The sequence below is a fragment of the Oculina patagonica genome, chromosome 8 (assembly GCF_052425735.1).
Source record: "Oculina patagonica isolate OP01 chromosome 8, crgOcupat, whole genome shotgun sequence".
Taxonomy (NCBI): domain Eukaryota; kingdom Metazoa; phylum Cnidaria; class Anthozoa; order Scleractinia; family Oculinidae; genus Oculina; species Oculina patagonica.
This window is the reverse complement of record NC_135765.1, coordinates 13385253-13409661: the sequence shown is the minus strand read 5'-3', so window position 1 is coordinate 13409661 and position 24409 is coordinate 13385253. Positions and strand designations below refer to the sequence as shown.

Genomic DNA, 24409 nt, shown 5'->3' with positions numbered 1-24409 from the left:
CCCTTTTGCGTTCCCCGCGCTCCTTCTAATTGGCTTTTTCACTCTCCCCCCCCCCCCTCCCCCAATCCTTCTTCGAGGCACCCCGGCCACGGTTCTTTTAGCACTCAGAGCTTCTACGTTTCACGATGCCTAAGCTATTATTTTCTCTGAAGACTTGTCTTGTCACTTGATTTTCTTGGCTGCGCGCTAAATATTGTTCATCTCCGGGATGAAACTCAGGACGTTTTTATCCACAAGTACATTTCGAGTCGGATGACCGCCTTACCCCAGTTGTACGTCAATGGAGGTCTGCGTTGAAAGTGTATTGTTATGACCACATGACACAAGATTGACAGCCGGTCAATAATATTTACAAATGTTTAAGCTTATAGTGGCCCATTTACTGACAGATGTCAGAGTTTATAAATGCAATGACCGAGTTCTTAGAAAGACTGTTTATTATTCGGAGCACGTACTGTGCGTTCTTGGAAAAGGAAGTTGTTTGTCTCGCATTAATATTTCAATAGAAGTTTTCGGTTTCGTCTTTCTATGAAGCATTAACCTATTTTTAGCTGTTTTGAGAAGGATAACAGATAATACCCCCAAAAATCTTAAAATTCTTAGTGAATTCATTTTATTTGAGCAGTTTAAATCAGCTTTGGACAGAAAAAAGAAAATAAATAAAACAAAATAAAGAAGCATTGTGCTGTCTGAAAGAGTACATGAGAAGTTTTAGGTTTCGACTTTCTGTGAAGCATAAGCCTATTTTTAGCTATTCTGAGAAGGGTAAAAGAAATTGCCAATAAATAAAATAATCTTGAAATTCTTAACGAATACATTTTATTGTGACCAGTTTTAATCGTCAGCTTGGATAGAAAATAAGTAAAATAAATAAAATATTAAAAACGCCTGTCTGAAAGAGCACAATACAATTTCCTAAATATAGCGGGCAAAATTTGCAATGCTAAAACAAGAGCATATGTTTCATGCCTGATGGCGCCAAGTAGGTTTCGCAATATTTCAAGCTGGGTCATACATAATTGTTAAAATCTTTTTTTAAAAAATAACTCTCAAATTCTGAAATCAAGTTTAAGGTGGTTTATTTGGCATGACTGATATAATATTTTCGTGTAGAAAATATTTTTTTTACGGGGCTGAGTTCTGTTTTCCGAGAAAGGAGCACAAAGGGCTTTTAAACTGTCAATCATTATTGAAAACGAAAGCATGCGTAGTGAGTAATGATACCAGGAATTTTTTATATCTCAGAAAACTTTGCATATACGTGCTTCGAGCCTAAGAAGACACCGATATCCCGCTTTTGATTGGCCAGTCATACAAAAACATTTCCCCCGCGCCCACTCTTACGTCAATGATCTCTGACCTACATTACGTATCGCAAGAACTAACCAATCAACATCGACAATTGCTGTTATTTTTAGAAAAGGGAAAGTCCCTGCCAAAAGGCTTGAAAAGCGCACAAAACGCCCTCGCTTAGCTCAAACTCATTCAGTGCATCGTGTTGTTTTGAAGAGATAGAAGCTTTTGTTGTTGTGCCCCAGACACGAGAAAATTTTCTACCAGAGAACGCTTTACACGGTCAAATTTTCATTGCTTCGAAGTTAAAAGGTACGTTAGGTCTCTCGCAGACGAACATTTGCCGAATTTTGCCGTTGTTTCGCGGCCATTATTCAGAAAGCGTCTTACGACTTCCTCTTTCGAAAACGTGCTTCGACAGGCACGCAGTTTGTCGATTTCAAAGGTTTTGCTCGTCGAAGGACGGTTATTTAATGGTTATTTTGCTGTTTTCCTTCTAGAACGATCGATCAAACATGGCTAATGTACCTGGATTTTCCCTGCTTGATCAAATGGAGGTGAGTGAAAACGCAATTACTTCGCTTAGATCCTTCGCTTCAGCGCTGTGAAATTTTTGTCACCTAAGGTGTCTAAAAGCACTCTCTTTCACATCACGATTCGCAAAGGCGTGCGAACGTTGTTTCTACGGTTTTCATAGATCGCACAAATTGAAAATTTCTAGTTGTTTTGAACAGAAAACTCCAGTTCCGATCGCGTGCCCGACGCGAAGGTACACCCACGTTCGCGGAAAAACATTGCCTAACTATTCAGTTGTTCTAACGCCCTGGTTTTGTTTTCGGTTTCTTTCAGGTGTTTCAGTATCTCCGAACGTTCCAACTCAACCAGATGAGCCAGATAAATCAGTGGAACTTGCTTCACGCAAATCAGCCTGGCGTGCCTGAAGCTACCCCAGCTCCCGGGTTCGAACGATTCATGGTTGCTCAGCAAACGGATCAACAAGTTCCCACATCAAACGCGCAAGCTGGTAAGGCCACTAAATATGTGACATGATTTCACCCAAACACGAAAAAAATGTTCATGTGTCGAGAAAACTTTCATTTTCGACACACCCGAAGCTGTTGACCGTGGTCATTTCGAAAGCGGAAAAATGCTAACATATCTCTGTTGTTTTGTTTCAGCTGGGGACTACATGACTCAAATGTCTTTCATGGACCATTTGACCAACGAAGAAGAAGAATATGATATTTTCAACGGCGCGCCAGACCTTACAGACTACACAGTTTTAAACCTTGATCTGGAAAACGGTAAGCGCACATTAATTTCTTGTTGTATTTTCCTGAAAGCGCTCTTTTGGCACCCCGCCGTTGAAGTGTAAAACCCCCGCGTCATCAATTGAATGCCATTATGCAGATTTGGTTTCGAAACCCATCTCGTGACTTGCAGTGATTGACACCTGTCAAACAGAGGTCATTGTTAAGTTTTATGTGTTAGCGTGGGAGATAATTGCACGCCCTAAAGCCAAAAAAAAAACCTTTTCATTTAAAATTTTTTTTGTTCCTTGTATATATTTGGTAGGATATAACACTGTACATCAAAACATTGTATCTAATTTGCATCTCTTATTTTTCTCCATTTTTGCAGATATTGATCAACCGCCAGACCTGTCAGTCTTTGAGCAGTTGGATGAAGTGCCCAATGACATGCCCAAAGAACGGTGCCAGCCGCCCACCATAACCCCAGCCTACATGAAGATAGAGGCAAGATCTCCGAGTTCTTGCGACTCAGAGTACAGTTATTCCTCAGCCAGCCCACCCCACAGTCCATCTGTAAGTGAAGTTGGCTCAAGTGCGTATAGCACTGACGAGGGGATCGTGGAAGACATCAGTGACCTTGAAGGTGAGGAAACATTTAAAATATTTCCTTCTGGCAAATAGTGATGTAAGGAGAATTTACTTTGATCACTGTGCTTGCTTACTTTGTGAGTTTGTTTCATTCCTTCTAAATTGCGGTTATTTTCTTTTATTTATAGAATTCTTGGAAAGCATGAGTAATTCAGGTTCTCCGCGGTCAGTACATGAAGAAATTGAAAAAGAGCCATTAACTGATGTGAAAGAAGGTAAGAATTGTGTTATTTTGATCCAATTTTGTGATGCATTTTTTGTATAGTACTTGTGTACTACAAGGCTCATAATATTTTCTTATACTTAAATGTACTTTATTATTTTTTCTCTCAGAATCAACACTCCCTGTTGTTCCACCAAAGGGAAGAAGAAAGCGTGGTCCCAAACCGCCAGTCAAATATCGAGGTATGTATAACAGAACCTAATGGTGTTTGTTTCTTCAGTTGTAAGTCAGATCAAGCACATGCCCAACAAGAATTTGTTGTTTGGATTTTGCTTCATGTACATCAATTTTAATTTGTTTCTCATTTATCTTTTATCAGGTGATGGTCCAATACAGCTGTGGCAGTTTCTTCTTGAGTTGCTCATTGCCCCTGAATGTGCCAACCTGATCAAATGGACTCAAGAAGAGGACTATGAGTTCAAAATCCTGCAGCCCACGACAGTCGCTAAGATGTGGGGAAAGAAGAAGAACAAGCCAACCATGAACTACGAGAAACTGAGCCGTGGCCTGCGCTACTACTATGGTAAGAGCGTCATCGAAAAGGTCCATGGCAAAAGATATGTCTACCAGTTCCAGTGTGACATTCCCAAGATCCTTGGCTATGACCCCATGGCTAACAAGTGTGAAGATTTCGTGGAGGATTCCGTTTGTGGAGAACCAGTGATGTCGCCTGAGGTTGAAGATCTGCTTGTTTCCTCTTCAGTCGAAGATGTGAAACTTGCTGGATCTCTCGACTTCAATAGCTTACTTCAATTCTAGTTCTCCCTTTGTTTTTGTTGATAACCCCATCGTATTACTTCGGTAATGTTTTTTGTAGCTTGTATCAAGCAGTAAATAGGCAGTATTAGCCTGTTTTTATGAATCGTAGTGATTCGTCCCCCTATGAGAATTTTGAACAGCAAATTGTACAATCGCCTACGAAGCTACAGTCTTAGTCACTGAAACAGAACTTTGTAGGGTTTGTATAATAAGCTTGTCAAGATTTTCTTATTATGCATACTGTGTATGCTCCAACCATTTCAAAACCAAAAGCTAAGCTAAAGAGATTTTAAAGGTATTTCAGTTCACGAAGGTAACATGTACATAAAAACCTTCAGTTGCAGTTGTGAAGAGCTTTTTTGGCAGTTACATTGATGTAGGTGTTTCTAAAGTTAGAAACCAAAAAAGTACAGGTCAAAAAATACAAAGAAAATTTAAAAAAAAATGTTAATTAAGCTACAAAGTTTCTCAGTTGGCAGAAGTGATAAGTGTTGCTTCTGTTTCTAAGAAATGTTTTAAAAGAAATAATGAGACGTTAATTCTAAGTAAGTGAGTATTCCAGTGCTAGTATTGCACATTTTGCTCTTAATTTGTAAAGTATTGTAAATAGGATTTTTTAGGAGTGGAAGAAATAAGTGTTTCTTCCACTGTCGAGAAAAGGTTCAGATGTTTATAAGTTGAAGTTTGTACGTTTTTTGTGTTATTCATATTGATTAACAAGTACCCCCAGCCCCTCCCCATATTGCTACTGGGTAGCTCAAGTAATTGTCAAATATATTATAAACATACAGTTGTAAAATATGCAAAGTTTAAGGTTGTAAAGAATAAAGACTATTTAAAACGCAAATGAACTTGTGTTAGCTGGAGTCACTATTGAATTCGAATCAACTGACTATGTAGCTCGCCTCCTATATATGCCCTTAGAATTTCGATTTTTTTTTCCAGGGGGTTAAAATTGAATTCACTTGAAAAAGCGAACTCCTGTAAAATTAGGATAATTCTCACCCACAAAAGAAGATCCGAAAGTCAAAGCATGCACTTTCAGGGAATATCAGCCATGATTGTTTTGCCCTAAAACTTATATTATTTTCCAGAGAGAGGACTAGCTCGCAAAAGACCAGTAACCCCAACCCCCCACCTTTACGAGGCCTTGGCCTGGTTTGGGTTATGGGGGCATAGAAGATCTAATCTCTGAGTCAGATATAACTCCTTCTTTAGGATTTTTTTTTTTAGGGGTAAAAATCAATCTTGTTCCACAAACACATTTTTTTCGTTTAGGGTTCTTGGGTCAAAATCTCCGACGAGACAAGTGCCTCGTCTTGCCTCTTGCTAGTTATGCAGGCCCTGGCAATAAATTAAAATTGCTGGGCTCCTGGAAATTGCAATTTTCTTTAGCTCTGAATCTCAGTTACAAGTCTGGAAAGTGGCAAATAAATTTCCTCCACAAAAGTGGTAAATTCAGAAGTTGGAATCATTCCGGTATTACCTGCACCATGATATCATATCATTACATAAATTATTTTAGATAATGAAAACATAAAAAGAAAATCCTTAGCATATTTAATAGCCAAATAGCTAGATTTATTTTTGGGATTTGTGGTAACTTGTGATCAAAAGATCTGACTGTACAAGGTGGATTTCAATGTAGAACTTATTAGAACGTGCATCCAGAAGTTGCGATTTTTCAGTCTTTTCCCATTAAAAATCCTGATGGGACAGCATAGTGTCCCTCCCCTCCCCCACCCAACAGCAGCTATATCGCCGTCTTACGGCTGCGGGGTACTGGGCGACAGTGTTCTTGTGAAGAGGAAGTTGGTGTGACGTCACATCCAGTTTACCGCCAGGTGTAGCACGTTGCTCTTCAAACTCTTTACGTGGGAAGGAAATCTTCAGAAATATCAGCAAATACTTTGTTCTTGTGTATGAAATAACACGTTAGTCATATGAAAAGTTCATTTTGTGGCCTCTGGGTCGAAGAAAAGGGTCGGTTTGGACGAAAATTCGAGGCAGCAATAGTGTTTCCGGCGGAAGATTAGATCCATGATTCAGGTAAGATCGCGAGGCAACGCGTCGCATTTCGTCGAGCGGAAATTGCCTTCTCTGCCGATTTTTTATCTGTTTTTGAAAATCAAACGCCAAGTTGGCGAATGGAAGCAAAATGTGGCGTTGACCTGCATCGTTCTCAACGATCTGTTGTGCTTTTGCAGCGTTTTTGAAGCGACTCCTAGCAACAAAGGAAGTGATCGATCCTTCGGGTTCGCGAAATAAACAGGAAAGGCGGTAGGCGTCTTGCCGGGGCGACCAGTTGATTGATAAAGTTGCAGGTATTATTTTATACTGATTACTGTAACAAGCCAAGGTTTATGTGTTCAGCATGTTCGAATTTCTTTTTCGTTTATAAATACAGTCGTTTCATTTAGCTGCCACTATTATTTACTAAGGCAATTATACAGAGGAAGTCAACAGACGGTTCGGTTTCGGAAAATTTGAAGTTCGAACCATGTTATTGGCGGGAAATCTGCTTTCACATTCGTCATTGCATTGTCCTTTTTTTCGTGCAGTAAAAGTAGCATTCAGTCGTGTTATTTTAATGGATGACTTTAGCAATGTGTTGCAGTAAAAGAGAGGATTCAACAACATACACATATGCATGTATGTATACAACTTCGATTTTCGATCGAGTTTCTTTGGCTCGTGGGTTTATGCACGATTTTGGTTGTCGAAAAATTATTAAACATAAGTTTATATTTTAGAGTTGCTTTGAATCAATGTAGCTACTTCCTCGTTACAACAGAATTGCCTAGTAATGCTGGCATAAAATCAATCGTAGTTTTTATATTTTTAACTATAAATCTTTGAAGTTAATTTGACTTGTTGACACAAGACCTGACACAATTTGGCAGAATCTTCTATTAAAAATATAAATCCGAATGAGGGAATTTTCAAGGTACTTTTTAATTACTTTATATGAAGGCTGTACATGTATTTTAGCCAGTGAGTGATGCCCCCGTTTTTCATAATAATATTATTAAAAATATTGTATTTATTTTATAATTACTCAAAAGAGTAATTACATGTAAGTCTTACATGTACCTTTCATAAGCAAACGCTGTAGGAAACAATATAAAATCAAAACAATATTCTTTTTATAATAAATTAGACATAATCCTGCCCTGCTTACTAATTACTGTCAGATTTTTATCAGTAGACTCCCACATATTTTGTCAAACCCCCCCAAAAAAAAACACATATATTAGGAGCAATTGATGTCAAAATTCAATTTGCAGTCCTGGCCAATATTTAAAATTTGGACCAATTTTTCTATTCTTTGTAACAATGCTTTTTGAATGTAATTTTTTTCCCTCCCAGTTCAGTGTTGAACAATACAGTGGAGTACTGATTTAGAACTCCGACTTTCAATTTCCAGGGCGGTAGCCAGAGTTTTGTCATCTAGAGAGGCAAGATTTATGATCACCAAAGGTGCATCGCTGGTAGAGGGGTCTGCGGGCACAGTCCCAGAATTTTTTTGAAATCTAGAAGCTTGAAAGCGCTATTTTCAGCATTTTTTTATAAGATATTTCTTCAGAAAAATTAGTCTCGTTCAACTGGGGATTATTTTCCCAAGTATTCGTGTTTTGTTTTTAATTTTGGGTTAAAATCTAGACGAGGCAAGTGCCTCGTCCTGCCTCTTGCTAGCTACAGCCCTGATTTATTAGACCTTTAATTTATGGAACCTCACAATAACTCCAACCAAAAGTTGTTTTACTGGGATTTGCTTCACTTGGTCCAAAATTGGAAGACTAGCATTGAACTGGTATTTAGTAAATAAACTCCTTTAGGCAGCTGGTATATTGGAGGATAATGCCCGAGACTGAAACTTACTTAAAAATACTTACTGCCCATCATGCCTGTGTGGCACATAGGGCAGCAACGAAGTTTCTCCAACCCTGCCTATCTCTAGTCAGTTTTTCAATGGTGCTCCAGCTGTAATTGAGCTCCCTTAACTCCGTTTTTTACTATTCTGCACCATGTTGTTTTTGGGCACCCTCTTCTGCGTTTGCCTTCAGGTGTCCAGTGCATTGCAGTCTTACAGCTGTAGCTCCATCTTCTCCGGGTGTCAATCGTGCAAATATCCTCCTGCTTGGTTTGCTTCAGGAGCTGGTTGTTGGAGATTTTCTGTGGCCAGAAAATTCTCAGGATCTTCCTGAGGCTAGTTGTGTGGAAGGACGCTAGTTTTGACAAGTCATGTTCAGTCATTCGCCAGCATTCGCGACCGTAAAGAAGGGTTGACAACACACAGCTCTGGTAGATCCTAAGCTTTGTCTTTGTGCTATAACTTGCCAATCTCCACACTGGTCGTAAGCTCATAAAGGTGCCCCTTGCTTTGTTTAGCCTGTTTTGTAAGTCCACACCAGTACCGCCGTCCTGGCAAAGCATACTTCCAAGGTATGTGAACTTGTCGAACGGTATAAGAAATATCCTGACCTACTACCCTGATCTTTGACGGGGAGGAGGCATTCACACACATAGCTTTGGTCTTCTTCAGGCCAACCTGGGCACTGAACATGCTGAGCCGGTCGGTCTTTTCCTGAATGTGCTGACGAGTGTGTGACAACAAGGCTATATCGTCCGCAAAGTCAAGGTCCTCGAGTGTAGAGAAAGGGGTCCATCGTATGCCTCTACGCTGATCTTCCACAGTGCGACGAAGAACCCAGTCAATAGCAATGTTGAATAGCACAGATGGCATGACACATCCCTGGCGTACACCGGTTTTCCGGTACATCTCCCCGATCAACACAGCATGTGAAGTTCGAATAGAAGCATTTGATGATAATAATAAAAAAAAAAAAAACTAACACCCAAACGCGCGCAAAAATAAATGGGTGGGTTGTAATAATGCGTATAATATGTGTGTAATAATATTGATATTAACAATGCGTTGAGGAATGCCATACGCTCTCAATATCTGCCAAAGACTGTCCCTGTGAATGCTGTCAAACGCTTTCTCATAATCCATGAAATTCACATACAGCTACCTGCTCCGAGACTGAAAGATTGTCGACAAATGAACAGTTAGAAATTTTGAGGGCAATCTTTCAGCCAATGGCATTATCCTTCAATATACAGTGTACCAGCAAGCAAGAAAGAGGCTTATTTACCGGTACTTATTTCCACAACGTGCTTTATTACCAGTAAATTTATAGGAAAAAACCTAGTACGTAATAAACCCAGCATAACTGCAGTGGCTGGAACAAATCTAAGTTGATTGGTTTATGTGATTTTTTAACTCTGTGATTTCATTGACGTAGATTTATGAGGGCATTCAGTGAATCGAGAGACATGTGTTTAATGCTAAAAGTTGGCATAAACTTGTTTTCTATAAACTAACTTAAAGGTACATGTTTCTTTTCATTTATTTTGTCAAGGTTAAGTCTTATAATGGCAGCACCTGGTGATGATATGGCGCCTGAGGGTGGTACCCAGGGGAATGTCACTCTGCAATTGCAGTGCAGCGCTTCAAGTTCTGCAGAAGACATTAAAAAGCTATTAGAAGAAAAACTAGAGAGGGAACTTTCTGGTTATGTGGTTGTCTTCAATGGTACTGAGGTAAATAATCAGATTATTCACTAAGTAACTTACAGCTCATTATAATACTTTTAGGTGTCAAGTGCATCGTCAAGTGTGTCTAATAAAACATAGACAGAATTAATCAAGACTGTCACAGTAAATTCATTAATTTAACTAATGATTAAATTTGGGAAGGATCCAAAATAAGAGCTCAATTTTTATGATTATCATTATCAAATAATATTGCTTGCCAGAGTATGTGTGCCAAGTGTATTTTTTAAAATACACTTGTTCCTGAAAACTGTGGAATGTGCCTTTTCGTAGAACTGAGATCACTGAAGTGAAATGACAGCTTTATACAATAAAAAGAAAAACGCCACTACCACAAAATGAAAAGTCACTGTGGCAGGAATAACCCCAGGGGTGGATCCAGGATTTTTCTTAGGAGGGGTTGACCCCCAGGGGGGTACTCGAAGTCTGACGGGGGCGTCCCTTTTTTTGGGATTTATACGCTCGTATTTTTTTGGGTCGGATCTGTCACGTACTTTTTAGGTCTTACGTGTATTTTTTTGGGTCTTTCTCCGGCCTTTTCGTTCGGTCTTGCTCGATCGAAATTCATTTGAACTTTTTTCAGCGCGTGCATTAGAAAGTTCTGCTTATTGAATAAATCAGTATTGAGGTATTTAAGTCTTGAATTTTTTGGTTTGGAAATTTTGATGCCAGGTATTTTTTTGGGTCTAAAATTTTAGGCTTGTGTATTTTTTGGGGGTTTGCAATTGAAGTTCCGTCGGACCCCTCCGACATTTATACTCGAGTACCCCCCTGGGGGTTGACCACTAAGCAACATTGGCATAACTAACTGGTGATGTAAACAAATTTTCAAAGCGAATACAAAGCTGCAGGACATCTCAGGGAGAGGTGCGCACACCCGGCACCTTCCCCCTTGGTCCGCCCCTGAACCTGTCATAGCAGTAGGCTGTTGTGGACAATTAGATACATGATCTTAGTCAGGTTACATTTAATTTTTTCTGGTTTTGTTTATAGTTGACTACTTTTCAAAGCATTCTAAAAGATCAAGGTCTTGGTAATGGAGAGTTAGACCAGATGCTTTCTGTGCTTGTAGTTTTAAATGGTGAGTTATGTGTATAAATCAATTATGAGTTAAAACTGACTTCCAGTGGTTACTCAAAAACCTAAAAAAAACTTGCCAAAACCTAACTGTACAATGTACAGTACCGCTATTTAAATTTCAAGAGAATATACATTGTACAGCCAATTACATGTACGTGTACTTGCAGTTTTATAAGCATCTTGTCTTGTCAAATGTCTCATCTCTTGAGACAAGACTCTCATATTTAGAGACCAGCATTTTGACAGTCTCACTATCTGTAGGGTAGCAACTTACTTTTGAAGGGTGCTTTACACTAGGACTGTTTTTTAAGGGGGGCTTCTGTTTTGAGTTTTAATTTGTGCAGTCACGCCTTCTGATATCCATGTTACTGTACCAGATATTACTGTTTGAAGTTGCAAAGAAAAATGATGGAACTGGACTGAACATTAATGAAAAAAAAAAGGGCTGATGACCTCCTTTGTAAATAGACCATTGATGTTAAATAAATGTACATGGGTTTTATTATTAATAAATCATTAGTCTTTAGATTGTAAATTAAGAATCTGGCAAAAAACATTGCTGGACTGTTGATCAGCTTAAACTATCGGCTCAAACTACCTTATAACATGAAATTTTCGCGACAAGTTAATTTCCCGATTTTGAGGTGCGTAGTAACATGCCCTTGACTTAAACAAACGGGTTCATTAAAGGAACAGTAACATCAAAATTAACAAAAACGTAAGGGTTGGACTAAATCTCGCCAATAGCAACAATAGAGCAGGTCTCTCAAGCCTAGAAGAAGGTCATGCTTGTTCCTGATTGAGTTAAAGTCCTTGAGTCAATTGACGACAACATCCATTTACATTTAAATTCCTTCGTTCAGTGGTACTTAACTTATTCTTTCTTGATTATTGGCATCATGTGAGTCACTTAATTTTTGTTTCATGTTATGTTAGCGACACTTATTGTTCGCATTGATCACTTTAATTTTGCGAATTTTTTGGAATCGCGAAACTAACGTGTCGCGAAAATTTTCATGTGTTAAGGTATAATAATGTATTGGTAAATACAGTTTACATAGTAAATAATCTATTTTGTTTGTCTTGAACATAATTTTACAATTAATTTTTATGTTTATTCACCTCGTCTATTTGATTCTTTTCTCAGAGGAGAATCTCAGAATAGAAATCACCAGTGTTCAAACTGCTTCTGAAGGTTGGTACTTTATGGAAAAATTATCATAACTATGGCTAAACTCAGGTTAGAGAGGTGGGTGGTTTATTGGTTTGCATAAGACTCTGAACAAGCATCCAGGTTGTAGGCCTAGCCAAGGCTGGTCAGTCAGTCAGTTACATGTAGTCAGTCAATTTATTGAGGTCATGACGAGGGGTGAGGCTGCCCTCATCCCACAAGCCAGAGGCTATTAATTTTATGTAAAATGCATGACAATTAATATATGCATTACATAAAGGCAATCTACATGTACATGTGTACACTGTAGCTGTTACAGTACATGTAGCTGTTCGTACACAATTATATTGTTAAATCTTATTATAATGTAAAATGATTTTAGTGTTCATATTGATCTCTCACCTTGCAGTTGACATGCTCCCTCTTCCAGTTGTGGAACCTGAGGTAAAAATGAACAGTGTTGAAATTCAAGCTGTGTTTCCTCCAGTGGCTGCTGAGGAACCTCCAAAGAAACGAAGAAGATCATCAGGATCTGCCTCAGGAAAAGGTACCTAATTTGCTAAATTTTGTTGAACCTGGAGCTCTAACACAGACAACAAAGGGACAGAGCAAAGTGTCCGTATTAGAGTGGTGTACGTCTGTATTAAAGAGGTCACCACTATGATGTCACTTTAATTGACTTCATTGACAGATTAAAGTACTTAGGTACTCAACATGTTCTGCGCAATGCACGCAATGCTTTGCACAGGTAAAAAATAACACTATTATAAATTATTGTAAGCACAAATCCAAATACAACTACCATAATGATTCGATTTAGCGCCCGGGCGCTTATTTACTTTTGGCACCTCGAGGGAGGGCGCTTATTCGGGACAGGGCGCTTATTTAATTTTTTGAGAAAAAAAACAAATGTATCTAACAATAACAGAAACTGTAACAGTTAGAAACTGTTAAAAGTTCAGTTACTTTTAAAATAATTGTTCATTTTAGCAGTAAATATATACATGAACTGTACGGTGAACGGTCAGGAGTTTATCTAGTTAAACGTTGACGTCAATGACTTCAGTAGGGCCAGTTATCCACAATAGGGGCACTTATTAGAATAGGGGTCCTTATAAGAATGGGGGCGCTAATTAAAATGGGGGCGCTTATTGGAATAGGGGCGCTTATTTACAAAAACACATTCGAAGGGGGGCGCTTATTCGGAAGGGGCGCTTATTGGAAGGAGGGCGCTAAATCGAATCATTACGGTATGATGAATAAAGTGTGCATTGTTGTTTTTGTAACCACAAACAGGAAATTGCATTACAAACACAAAATATCTTTGCCTGATCACAGGAGTCTCGCAAATATGAATTTGTTCCGTGGGGCTAAGATTTAGTGTACGTTGTCCATATAAGAGAGGGTCCGTATTAAAGAGGTTTTATCTAAAGAAAATTTACGAAAATTTTGTTGGGACATCAGAGATTGTCCGTAATAGAGAGGTGGCCTTATTAAAGAGGTGTCCGTCACAGAGAGGTTCAACTGTATATAAAATTAGTATACTTCTTTGTGTGCTTTATAACATGAACAAAGCACAGTCAAGGCTTTTTTTATTTTATTTTGTTAAATGTTGCCATACATTAGCACTTCTATTTTAAATCTGTTTTCAGGAAATACCAAAACTGCTCAGTTGCCCACTACAGCTTCCCAACAGGTCCCAGTAATCAGCTGTGCCAATTCGGAAAGTGAGCAAACAGTTTTTTTTTCTTCCCAGACACTAATATCCTGTGTAATCCTTTTGCACAAACTGTAACCCAAAAAATACTGGTAGCTATAAAATTTTATACCGTAAAATTCTGGTTAAAAGCCCTGGGCTTATACAACTTCGTAAGGGGCTATGGGTGGGCTTATAAATGGAGAGGCTTATATCCAGGAGGGAATTCTACGAAATGTGTATGCATGTTGTGAAAATCAGACACATTTAATTTCGCATGAATTAATAATTATAGTAATTTATTTCTAGTGCATTACATTAAAAAATCTCAATGCTCTTACAAGAAATATATTTATATAAGGAAACAATAAGGAAACAATATTAAGGGAAGTAGATAAGATATTTAAATTACAATTGGATAAAATAATAAATTCATTTAAATACTAAAATTCATTATAAAATACTAAAATTCTTAAAAAATTTCTAAAATAACCAAAAAAGTTGGCAGGTACAGGATGGGAGCTTCTATACAGCAAACTGCACTGTGCTCTGGTTGTGGTAAAAAAGATTAAAACAATGCAGAGACCTTAATTAACTGCAGTATGTATTCATAGTAGTACTGTACTTGTTTCTGTTTTAGGCAATATGCAAGGTCAGCAAATTTCTGTCATAAAGAATGGTAAGTGATAAATTTATTTGGTTTGTCGTGTCATGCTATGGGAGTTGCAGTGGCACTAACTTAGCATGTTGGACTCAAGATTGAGTGGTCCTGTTTTGCACTTGGACCAGACACTCAGGTGTATTTTTTATTATTATAATTACACTCAGGTTTAATAGGCCATTTCCGAGTTACTCTTTGCCTCTGAATCAAAACGAGTCTACGTGCGAAACCATTCAAATGAAAATGAGTTACACTAACAGGTCCATTTGCATGCAAATCAAACTCATTTTCATATGAATGGTTTCGCACGTAGACTCATTTTAAAACAGAGGCAAAGTGTAACTCGGAAATGGCCTATTGCACACCAGCAAATTAAATTCCTGTGTAGCTCTGCACTGGATTAACTATTCTCCTAAATTTTGCTATGGAGTTACGAGTTTAAGTTTTAAAGATGGCGTCGGTTTACGTTGTCGTCTTTCTGTGTTTCCCCTCCTTTCAAGACTGAAAAGTAGTAAAAATAATAGTCCAACAAACACAACATAACAAAGAATAGTGTTCGTGCCTTCGTATCTGTAGTGTGTTTGTCGGCGTTTGTAGCCTTTGCGTCGGCATGTTTTGGTCGGCGTTCATAGTCTGTCTTTCTCTTTCGGTGGTGTCGCGCGCCGGTTGGCGGCCGCGCTCGGTTGTGTCGGCCGCGCGTCGGTAGTGTGTCTGTGGTGGGTCGGCCGCCGTGGCCGCGCGGCCGCGCGTGTTTGGATCGGATTCTTAACCTTTTCCAACTGGGATAAGCTCTGGCTGGTGGGGCACTAGGCCCAAATGCAGATTTTACCTCACCTACCATTCATGCTCAGTTGAAGGAATATGCATGGCTTCAAGGCTAACTGGGCCAAAATAGAAAAGCACCAAGATGCAATATTTGAGCTTTGTGATTCCTTTAAAATTACCAGTTGCAGTTTTTCAGCTACGAAGTGCTTGACAATAATTTTGAGGCTCCAAAAAAAATCAGGCTTTGATTATTTACAGCAATCATGTCAGGGATCAAGGGAGCCCCACATTGCTTTTTTAAAGTTGGTTAAGACTGATTATATGCACCAAATTTTGTTAGTTCTTTGACAAAAAAAATGTGGACTGTGAGTTTTTGTTACAGTACCATAAGGACTTGGTACAATTTGATAATAAAAATAAATCATAATTAAAAAAAAAAGTTACATTCAGTACATGTAATTACTTTAATTGTAAGGTAGTAAACATTAAAAGTAACAAGTTAACAAGTGCCTTTGTATTGGTGCTTCAATCTTTTAGGTTTGGAAAATTCTGCCTCCAAAGATGAATCTGCAATGATAGGCATCACTCAAACACAGACATCATTCTCTTTAAAAGGTAAGCAAGCACACTTATCATTATTTAATATTTATTTTGAGAGTAAAATAGTAGATTTAACTTAAAAGTTCCATCATGCCAGTAGTTTGTAAATAATTTTGATTATCCAGGAAAGCTGATGTTTAAACAGCAAGAGCTAAGTCCCTGTGTACAGTTTATGTCTACAAGTGTAATGGGAGGTGTGGTGGCCTAATGGTTAGTGAACTGGACTCTGAATTGAGTTGGTCCAGGGGTGAGCACTGGCTGAGTCACTGCATTGCATTCTTGGGCAGAACACTTTATTCTTGTGGTACCTTTCTCCACCCAGGTGTATAAATGGGTGTCAGCAAATTTAATGTAATGGCCGGCATCCCATCCAGGGAGGAGTAGAAATACTCCTAGTTGCTTTATGCTACGGAAACAAGGATGAGCTCCAGCCTGATGCGCCACTTGCCTTGAATGCAGACTTTACTTACCTTGCACAAGTACACAAAAAGCCATGAGTAATTAATTCTATGGATGCCTTATGGAATAATTTATGTTAAAAGTTTGTTTTATTTACTTATGTAAATGCAGGCTTGGCAGGCATTACCTCAGAACAACCCACATTAATTTTACATGCATCGCCACAGAACAGCCCTGGAGAAGTAAAATCACCCTCTGCTGGTAAGGGAACTCCATTGTTGTCGGTAAATCATTATTTTAATCAGAGTTTGGGCCAGATGTTTAAAGGAAATGTAGATTTGCCATTCACCACCTAGATTTTTACAACCCTGACGTCCCTCCTTCCTTTACCTTCAATTGGAGAATTTTAAAAATTTTCTACAAAATGGCTATGTTGTGGTTCAATTTTAAGTTTGGTACAATCTGGTATTTTCCTTTGTTTCATATTCATTATCATACCGTAAAATTCCGGTTATAAGCCCCCCACTTATGCCCCCCTTATGGCCCATCTCCTGAACAAAATGCATCCGATTGCCCCCCCCCCCCCCGGATAGCCCCCCTCTACCGACGCAGTACTGATGTTGCTACGGTCTTTAACAAAAAACGTATTCCATCAACCTCCTGTGGCTTGTTTGAACGTTCCCCGCCTCGGAGCCCCTTCCTTGCCCAGGTGCCCAAAACCCCTATGAAGTTGTATAAGCCCAGGGCTTATAACTGGAATTCCGGTAACCGGTAATAATTATTATTACCAGGCACTAGAGCAAAGATAAAATAATACCAAATTGAACCAGGAGTGAAGTTGAACCACAACAGCTACATGTACAATGTATTGTATAAGCAAAAAAAACTGTTAATGGGCCATTATTTTTTCGTTCCTGTGTAGTTCTCATGCCCAGTTGGATATACATGTAACTATCTCATATCTAACAAGCGCGGGCCGTGGAATAATTGTTTTATTAAAAACACCCAGAGGATGGCAATATTTGAGCTCCCCGGCTGTTCTCTCTGATGCGTACACCTAACATATTTATGGTCCATGGTACACTGTAAATGAGCTCACCATTGCCTATTAGACAATCAAAACTCAGGAATTGCAAAATACCATTTGCTTGTTTTTAATAAAGGTAATTAAACAGGTATGTTGATGCTTCAGTACAAGGTACAGTTACCCAATGGGTGCAATGCACACTTGTTTCCCCAGGATTTTTCGCTCTAGTTATCTCTGGGGCTACTTTACCAATGCAAATTTTTATGTTAGAGGGTTAACAAATGTAGCTTGCAATGCTCCTTGGATTGTCTGCTGATAGTTGGAAGCAGCTTCTAAAAAATGCTATCAGTTAACAAATGTATTTTTGAAACCTACTGTAAATATCTCAAGCGACAATTTTCTTGCTTGCTGTAGATGCTGTAAGCGGTGATGATGAAGATAAAACTAAAAGTATTGATGGGAAGGCGTGTCCAGGAAACAGATCAGGTATTCATACATAGAATGTTTGAATTTCTTTTACTGGTTAAAAACTACTTTAGTACCTTGAACGATATCATACTGTTACATTGTACCCCTTGCTGAAGTTTGAATGGCAGAGCTCTGTAAAAACTGTTTGTTGGTTTTCCTTGTGACTGCTGCGTGCAAAAACAAACCCAAAGATGATGCAATGTACTGTATATGTAAATCATACATGCAGTTGATATGTACATGTACTAACTAGGTTGCCCCTTAAAGGGACTGTGTCATGGCTGAGTGAAGATTGTTTTATAAAATTTTGCCAAATACTTCTACGAAAATTAATGTTTGCAAAGAAATTACTTCTATGGATCAAAATGACAAAACCATAGCCTCATTCCAACCGAATTTGTCTCTCAGGCGTTATAATTTAAAGTTACAAACAAACGAGATTACTTTGAAAACTGTTCAGCCCAGTAATATTTCAAAAAATCACATCGCAAGCCATTTCAATCTTTGTCACTTTTGGCCATCCGTACCTTCTTTTGTATTTGCTGTGTTACTAAAAATTTTTTTCCCTGTTTTAAGGGGCTTTTTTATTTCACCGAATTTGATGGTCATTTCCCATTCCTAAATTTGTCTAAAATCCGTGACACAGTCCCTTTAACTGGCTGAAAGTTTGAAGGATGAAGAAAATGTTAGCGAGTGGGAATGGTGCAATGCACCTTACTGAAAAAATGAGCGTACAGTGTAAATACCGTAAGGTTACTATTTTTAGCGACTACTAATTTTAGCGATTTTTTCTGAGCAAAATTTAGCGATTTTCCGAAAATTAAAAACAATTTTAATATATTGCTAAGATGAAAATAAATGTTCAGTAATAGAACAAAGTCACTTAAAACTGAACGAACATTTTCATTGTCAGAAAGAACAAAGTGAATTGCAATTGTTTGAAAGTGGGTTCTCGTCAGGGAAACCAGTCTTATTCTCCACGATGCCAGCGATCCCAGCTCTCTCCCAACTCTTCTTAACTGTTGCCCTACCTCCTGACGTTGTCATATAGTTGAACAGGGCCACTATATTTAATTTTGTATTCCTCTGGCGGACCGTGTATTAATTTAACGCGCATTAAATTTGACCGAGACAAATTTTAGGGAGTACTAAATTTAGCGATTTTGGCCCAACTCGCTTAAATCGCTAAAATTAGTAACCGCTAACAATGGTAACCTTGAGGTATATATTTTTATGTGATTTCAATGGCTCAGGAACATTTATACAACCTAAGGCACCGCCGACTGTCACTGATTCAATTCAAAGGAACTATCAACCAATTTTCTTCCTTCCCTCTGTCCAACCACTTTGTAGGCCCCCTACTTCAACAGGATTGTTAAGCTGTGGAACCTTATTTGCACAGTTGCTCCCCCTTCCTGCATGTCAAGTGTCTCATTTTTCAGAAGCTTGCATGACAAACATTTTTTCTTTATCAAACTCAGTTTTCGATGTAGATTATCCTTGTACTTGGTCCACAGTCAGGGAATGTCCTTGTCACAGGAACGAGCTCTTCTCATTTCTTAGTTTTTAATATATTTTTATGTTTTGTAAATAAGTAATAAATAGATTTTTAAGTCAGAAGCGCCTCGCATGGGTACCCACGTCCCGTTCACGCTCTCTCCTTTAGGAAATACTCTTGCCTTTTTTTCTTAATCTTGTTATATCTTGCAGGGTTCGAGACTAACGGTAGCCAACTAGCCAAAGGCTACTAAAATTTAGGTTTTGGCTACCAGGTTTAGATTCCTACTACCACTTGGCTAGTGAAAAACCGGAAAAGTACTGTTCTTGATAAATCATATACCTGACTAGTGAAAAATTACTTTTGGCTAGTAAAATCTGACATGTCACTAGCCAGTAAACCAGTGAGTTAAAAAGTTAGTCTCAAGCCCTGTCTTGTTTATTTATTTATATATTTTTCCCAATCAATTTATAATAAAAAGAAACATGATCTCTGACTTCTCTTCTCTTGGAGAGGAGCACTATTATTTTGCAGCTGTGTGCATTCTTTCCAGATACATGTACATACACCATTGTAATTTTGGTTGCGGAATTGTAAACTTAGGAGTTTTCTTCCCAATTCAGCAATGTTGTTTGAAGTGGTGCAACATGTGAACAGGCCGTCTGTTGAAAACTGTTGTACATGTGCAATGTTTTATGCAATGCTGCAATGAGCATCCGGAACTTTGAATAGATGTAATTTCCATTCTTTTGCCTGCCAGGTAACAATGGTCAGATTCAGTTGTGGCAATTCCTGTTAGAGCTGCTGACGGACAGAGGCAGTCGGCACCTGATCATGTGGGTTGGTGAGAATGGCGAGTTCAAACTCAACGATCCAGAGCAGGTGGCTCAGCAATGGGGCAGAAGAAAAAACAAACCAGCCATGAACTATGAAAAACTGAGTCGAGCCCTACGGTATTACTATGATGGGGACATGATTCACAAAGTCCATGGCAAGAGGTTTGTAAAGAGAGAAAAACTGTTTGAAGTAGAAATTACTTGAAACTATCAGGGTTGCTATGGTCAGGGAGAAACAAAAAGTTTTCAAGGTCAGGGAAAAGTCAGGGAATTTTGCAAAAAGTCAGGGGAAATCTTAGTTCTTGTCAAAGTCAGTGGAAATCAGGGAATTTTGTTTTCATGCGTTCAAAATCCCGTGAAAAACGTTAAGAGATCAAAAATGAAGAGAAGAATATTAATGGTCTGCAGAAAAAAAGTGAAAAGTCAGGGAATTTTTTTGGTTTCTAATGAGTGGCAACTCTGAGTCTATACTGATTTAGGAGGCAGCGTGGCCGAGTGGTTTAGGGCGCTGGTGTTGTAATCTGGAGGTCCCAGGTTCAAACCCTCCACCCTGCCACAAGCTGGATTTCTTCTCAATCGTCCCACGTTCAAATCCTCTGTCACGCTTTGTATAATTTTATAGCCAACTAGTCTGCCACCTGCCAGTCGGGGTTTTAAACCATGTTATCTTCATTCAAAATATTTGTTTTCTGTTTTTCAGTGGCATGCCTGGAAACTAGCTATCTCGAAGCTAAGTGTATGACCACTATAAACAATTACCTTTTTTTTTTAAATTAAAAACAAACAAGCTTAGGGGTAGACGTATCTTAAAGGAAACATCCATATAATAAATGATTTTATGGTAATCATCACTAACTTATGACGATTTTTTTCCTCTCAGATTTGTTTATAAGTTTGTCTGTGACCTGAAAAACCTGCTGGGATATAGTGCGTGCGAACTGAGCAGACTCGTACTGGAGGCCGAGGAGGCAGCCAATGATGCGGAGCCTGGGACGAATGGGGGACATTAATTATTTAAAAACATATGTATCAGTGTAATGTATGCAGTAGATAGTTGTAAATAAGTATTTAGTAAAGATGACTTCCAGCGGTAGTGCTGGATTGTACATGCATCGCGTCTTAAGCCGTCATGGGGCTTGTTCTCAAGAAACGTAGTCCTTTTATTTACATGTAGGTTGTAATCAGTTTTAGTGACGGACCGTTATTTTGTTGGAGTAGGGTATGAAAAATTTATCCTTTGCAAACTTTTTGTTGTAGTCCATGCACCTCTGCTAACATTTTTTTTTCGAAATGCGAACTGAATTTTGTTATACATATCGTGTTTGCAAACAATTTATTTTGTCTTTCTTGGCCCTGCAAACAAATTTTTGTCATACCCCCCCCCCCCCCCCCTCCAAATAATGGTCCGTACCTTAGTTTCCCTGAGTTGGGGCGTCAAGCAGTGCTTCCTGAAACGGTACAAGTGACTAAAATAACTGAAGACTGAAAAGTGCAGAACGTGGATAAATGACACTGTCTTGTTGCCCTTGAGAGAAATTGCTAACCAATTAGCAATGTGCTAAAACAATTAGTCTACTCACCTTCGTTTTCAATGAGCGATAGTAAACTCGCGGTATGGATTATTGTTAAAGAAGAAGTATCACGGAGAATTTGATTGTTTTCTGTCGAACCTGTGCCATAGTATTTCTACTTGCTTAGAAAATAATCCTAGAACACCAAGAGAAATATATCAACTGCATTGTTGAAACAAAAAAACAAAACAAAAAAAAAAAAAAAACAAATCATGATCGGCTCTAGCATATTTTGGAAACAAAAATGCGAGAAATTGATAAAATTCCGCCGGGATTTTTCAAGTTGCAATTCATCTCGACTCTTTCCACCTATGGTCAGAGACAACGTCGACAGTGTTTGTACACTAAGTTGTAATTTATAACCAACCTGGACCAAATGTTTCTTAGCTTTTGAAATTACAGAAAATCCGCGTGATACTTCCCCTTTAAATAGCAATAGTTCACATTGTAATAAATAAATAAAAATAACTACAGATGAACTTATAATTTTATCAATATTATATTATTTTTATCGCTAACCAAGGCAGGCCGACTTCTCAAAGCAGGAGAACCTTCCCGTTTTTCATCACATTTTCAGAGATGCAAACTGAAGAGAAATGTAGGGTCTGTATGGACATAGAATGTCAATTTAAATTTCTGTTACACTTGATTCCTGAAAATGAGTCTGTGGAAACCCCCGGGGAAACGCACATTCCCATTTTCGACATTTTCGGTTTCCATACAATTTTTGTTAAGTGCCTCTACTAACAGATGCTTTCACTTTCCAGCATCGGTTATATTTAATCAGTTAAGTCGTCCTGGCCATAAGCCCTCCCAACTTCCCCCCCCCCCCCCCCACCCCACCTCATTACAAGCACGTCTGTCTGCTAACAAAAAGGTATACCCATAGTTATAACGCGGCCCTCGCCTGTATTGGTCCCCTCTCCAACTAATCTTTATAATTTATACGTCCTCGCAGATTAACAAAAAAATTTGGTAATAAACAAGTTCGCTAGTAGAGTGCAACTCAAAACAATTAATTAGAGTGATGGTTTAACTATATAGCCATGGTCAGAAAGGCTGAAGGTATTTTTAAAGATCTGTAAAAACGAGCTCCTGTGCAAATACAACAGTCAAAGCGCACAGCTTTGCTCTCAGCAATCCCTACACATTATTTCAATCATGCATGATCAACCTGAGTTCTCTCAACTTGTGCTATAAGAAAAGTACGAGACCAGTAAGGAGAAATTGTATTTTAATGTCGCAGCTGAATGTTTTGTTAGACTACACTAAGGTTGAGTCTATTGTTTTTAAGTGTACATAGTTCGCTTCTCATGGAGAATGGATTTAATAAATGCAGCGCATAGTAAATGTCTTTAAATGATCAATGTAGTGTTTTAAACATTAAATAGGTACATGTATACACGACAGTGTACAATTTTTACCCTTAAACTCCCATAGTCAGACCTCTTGATAAGATAAGATAAGATAACTTTATTTATACACGGTTTTTCCATCAGTCAATTAAGTTACTGGACTATCTACCTATCTAACTAACTACAAAAATTTAATAACAACAAATTCAAAATAACAAAAGAAAAGTCTGCTTTTCATGGAGGCCGTGTCTAAAATTTACTTAAAATTTAGATATTACTTTAAACTGTGCCGACTAATTTAGATTTGAAATCGGCCAGTGAAGATACTTGTCTTAGGTCTACAGGTAAGTTGTTCCACAACTGAGCTCCGCTGTACGAAAAACTTTTCTTGAGATAATCAGTTCGAGGTTGTGGAAGAACTAATTAGTATGGTTGAAGCGTTTAGTCTGTGGATAAAATCGTAACGTGTGACCATTCTTGAAATAAAAACCATCGAGCAGTACTTACATGTAGTTTCTTATGCTGCGCAAGCTGGTTCAAGCTTTCCGTCGGTGAATGAATCCCTATGACTATATATAAATATGAAAGCTACTGAGCAGTACTTTTATGTGGTACTGTTTATTATGCTGTCAGTACAAGATTGATCTATCTTTAATGCCTGTGGATCGAAACCCTAATGTGTGTCCATTCAAATGAAAGCTGCTGTGCTATACTTAAACATACTTTAGTATGAAAGTTTCTTTTTAAGCGATGACTTGTAAGTGATAATGTCATCGCTTTATGCCATCGACCGACCGGTTCTTTTTGTCTGTTTCGCACCGACGAACAAAAATCCCGGGGGGTTACTCCCCAAAATTTTGTACGAGGAACGGAGTTTCGTAGCTATGCTTGATCATACTTAATCAGGATTCTGGGGAAAAATCGACCCTGTTCCAGATAGAAAGGCTGAATTCTATACCCCGTTTCAGAGTCAGGGAGGCAAAAAAGCATACACTGTTGAGCGGCACATACCTCTATAGCCCATAGATGGGAGTACCCCACCCCCCGGACAGAAATCAAGTTAACTTAACAAGAAATCGCCACGTAGAACACAAAAGAAAAATATTCCCGTGCAGTTAGAAACGAACACTACAGTGTATAACCGAAAGAGACTAATTATATTTGATTAGTTCAAGTAGATTTAGAAGACAGAAATTTCTTTATTCTTTTGATAAACAGGACCACAAAGGGCCGCTGAGAGCGAGATAACGTGACCGTTTGACCTTAAGCTTGCTCGCGTGTATCGTATGTTGTTTATCGGATGTAACGCGACAATATAACGTAACCTTTGTCGAGGCAACAAAGGGAAATGTAAAAATAAAAGTAAAATAAAATAAAATATTACTGTTGTTCAATTGAGCAAATCTACGTCCGTTCTCTGTTGTCTGTTCCAAAACATTTATCGTGTGTAAATATTTAAAGCGCGATCGACAGGAATTAATGTCACG

At 38.4% G+C, this 24409-nt stretch overlaps 2 protein-coding genes across 4 annotated transcripts; both read left to right on the top strand.

The window, feature by feature from the left end:
* Positions 1-1454: 1454 nt before the first annotated feature.
* On the top strand, positions 1455-5023 carry LOC144663986 (uncharacterized). Of its 2 annotated transcripts, none has more exons than XM_078525082.1 (8): positions 1455-1605; positions 1794-1850; positions 2143-2317; positions 2472-2597; positions 2935-3189; positions 3323-3409; positions 3528-3599; positions 3737-5023. In XM_078525082.1, exons 2-8 carry the CDS (start codon positions 1809-1811, stop codon positions 4174-4176), a joined length of 1197 nt encoding a protein of 398 aa, XP_078381208.1. In that variant the 5' UTR covers positions 1455-1605; positions 1794-1808; the 3' UTR covers positions 4177-5023. The 2 variants fall into 2 exon arrangements, with proteins under 2 accessions (XP_078381208.1, XP_078381209.1); XM_078525083.1 differs by having other exon boundaries at positions 2143-2318; positions 2476-2597.
* A 997-nt stretch (positions 5024-6020) lies between these two features.
* LOC144663879 (uncharacterized) lies at positions 6021-23399 on the top strand. 2 transcript variants are annotated; one of them, XM_078524962.1, is made up of 13 exons: positions 6021-6225; positions 6384-6500; positions 9603-9783; positions 10789-10876; positions 12023-12070; positions 12456-12593; positions 13699-13773; positions 14383-14421; positions 15706-15783; positions 16339-16428; positions 17609-17680; positions 19921-20158; positions 20877-23399. In XM_078524962.1, exons 3-13 carry the CDS (start codon positions 9616-9618, stop codon positions 21004-21006), a joined length of 1164 nt encoding a protein of 387 aa, XP_078381088.1. In that variant the 5' UTR covers positions 6021-6225; positions 6384-6500; positions 9603-9615; the 3' UTR covers positions 21007-23399. The 2 variants fall into 2 exon arrangements, with proteins under 2 accessions (XP_078381088.1, XP_078381089.1); XM_078524963.1 differs by lacking the exon at positions 6384-6500.
* The last annotated feature ends 1010 nt before the right edge of the window (positions 23400-24409 follow it).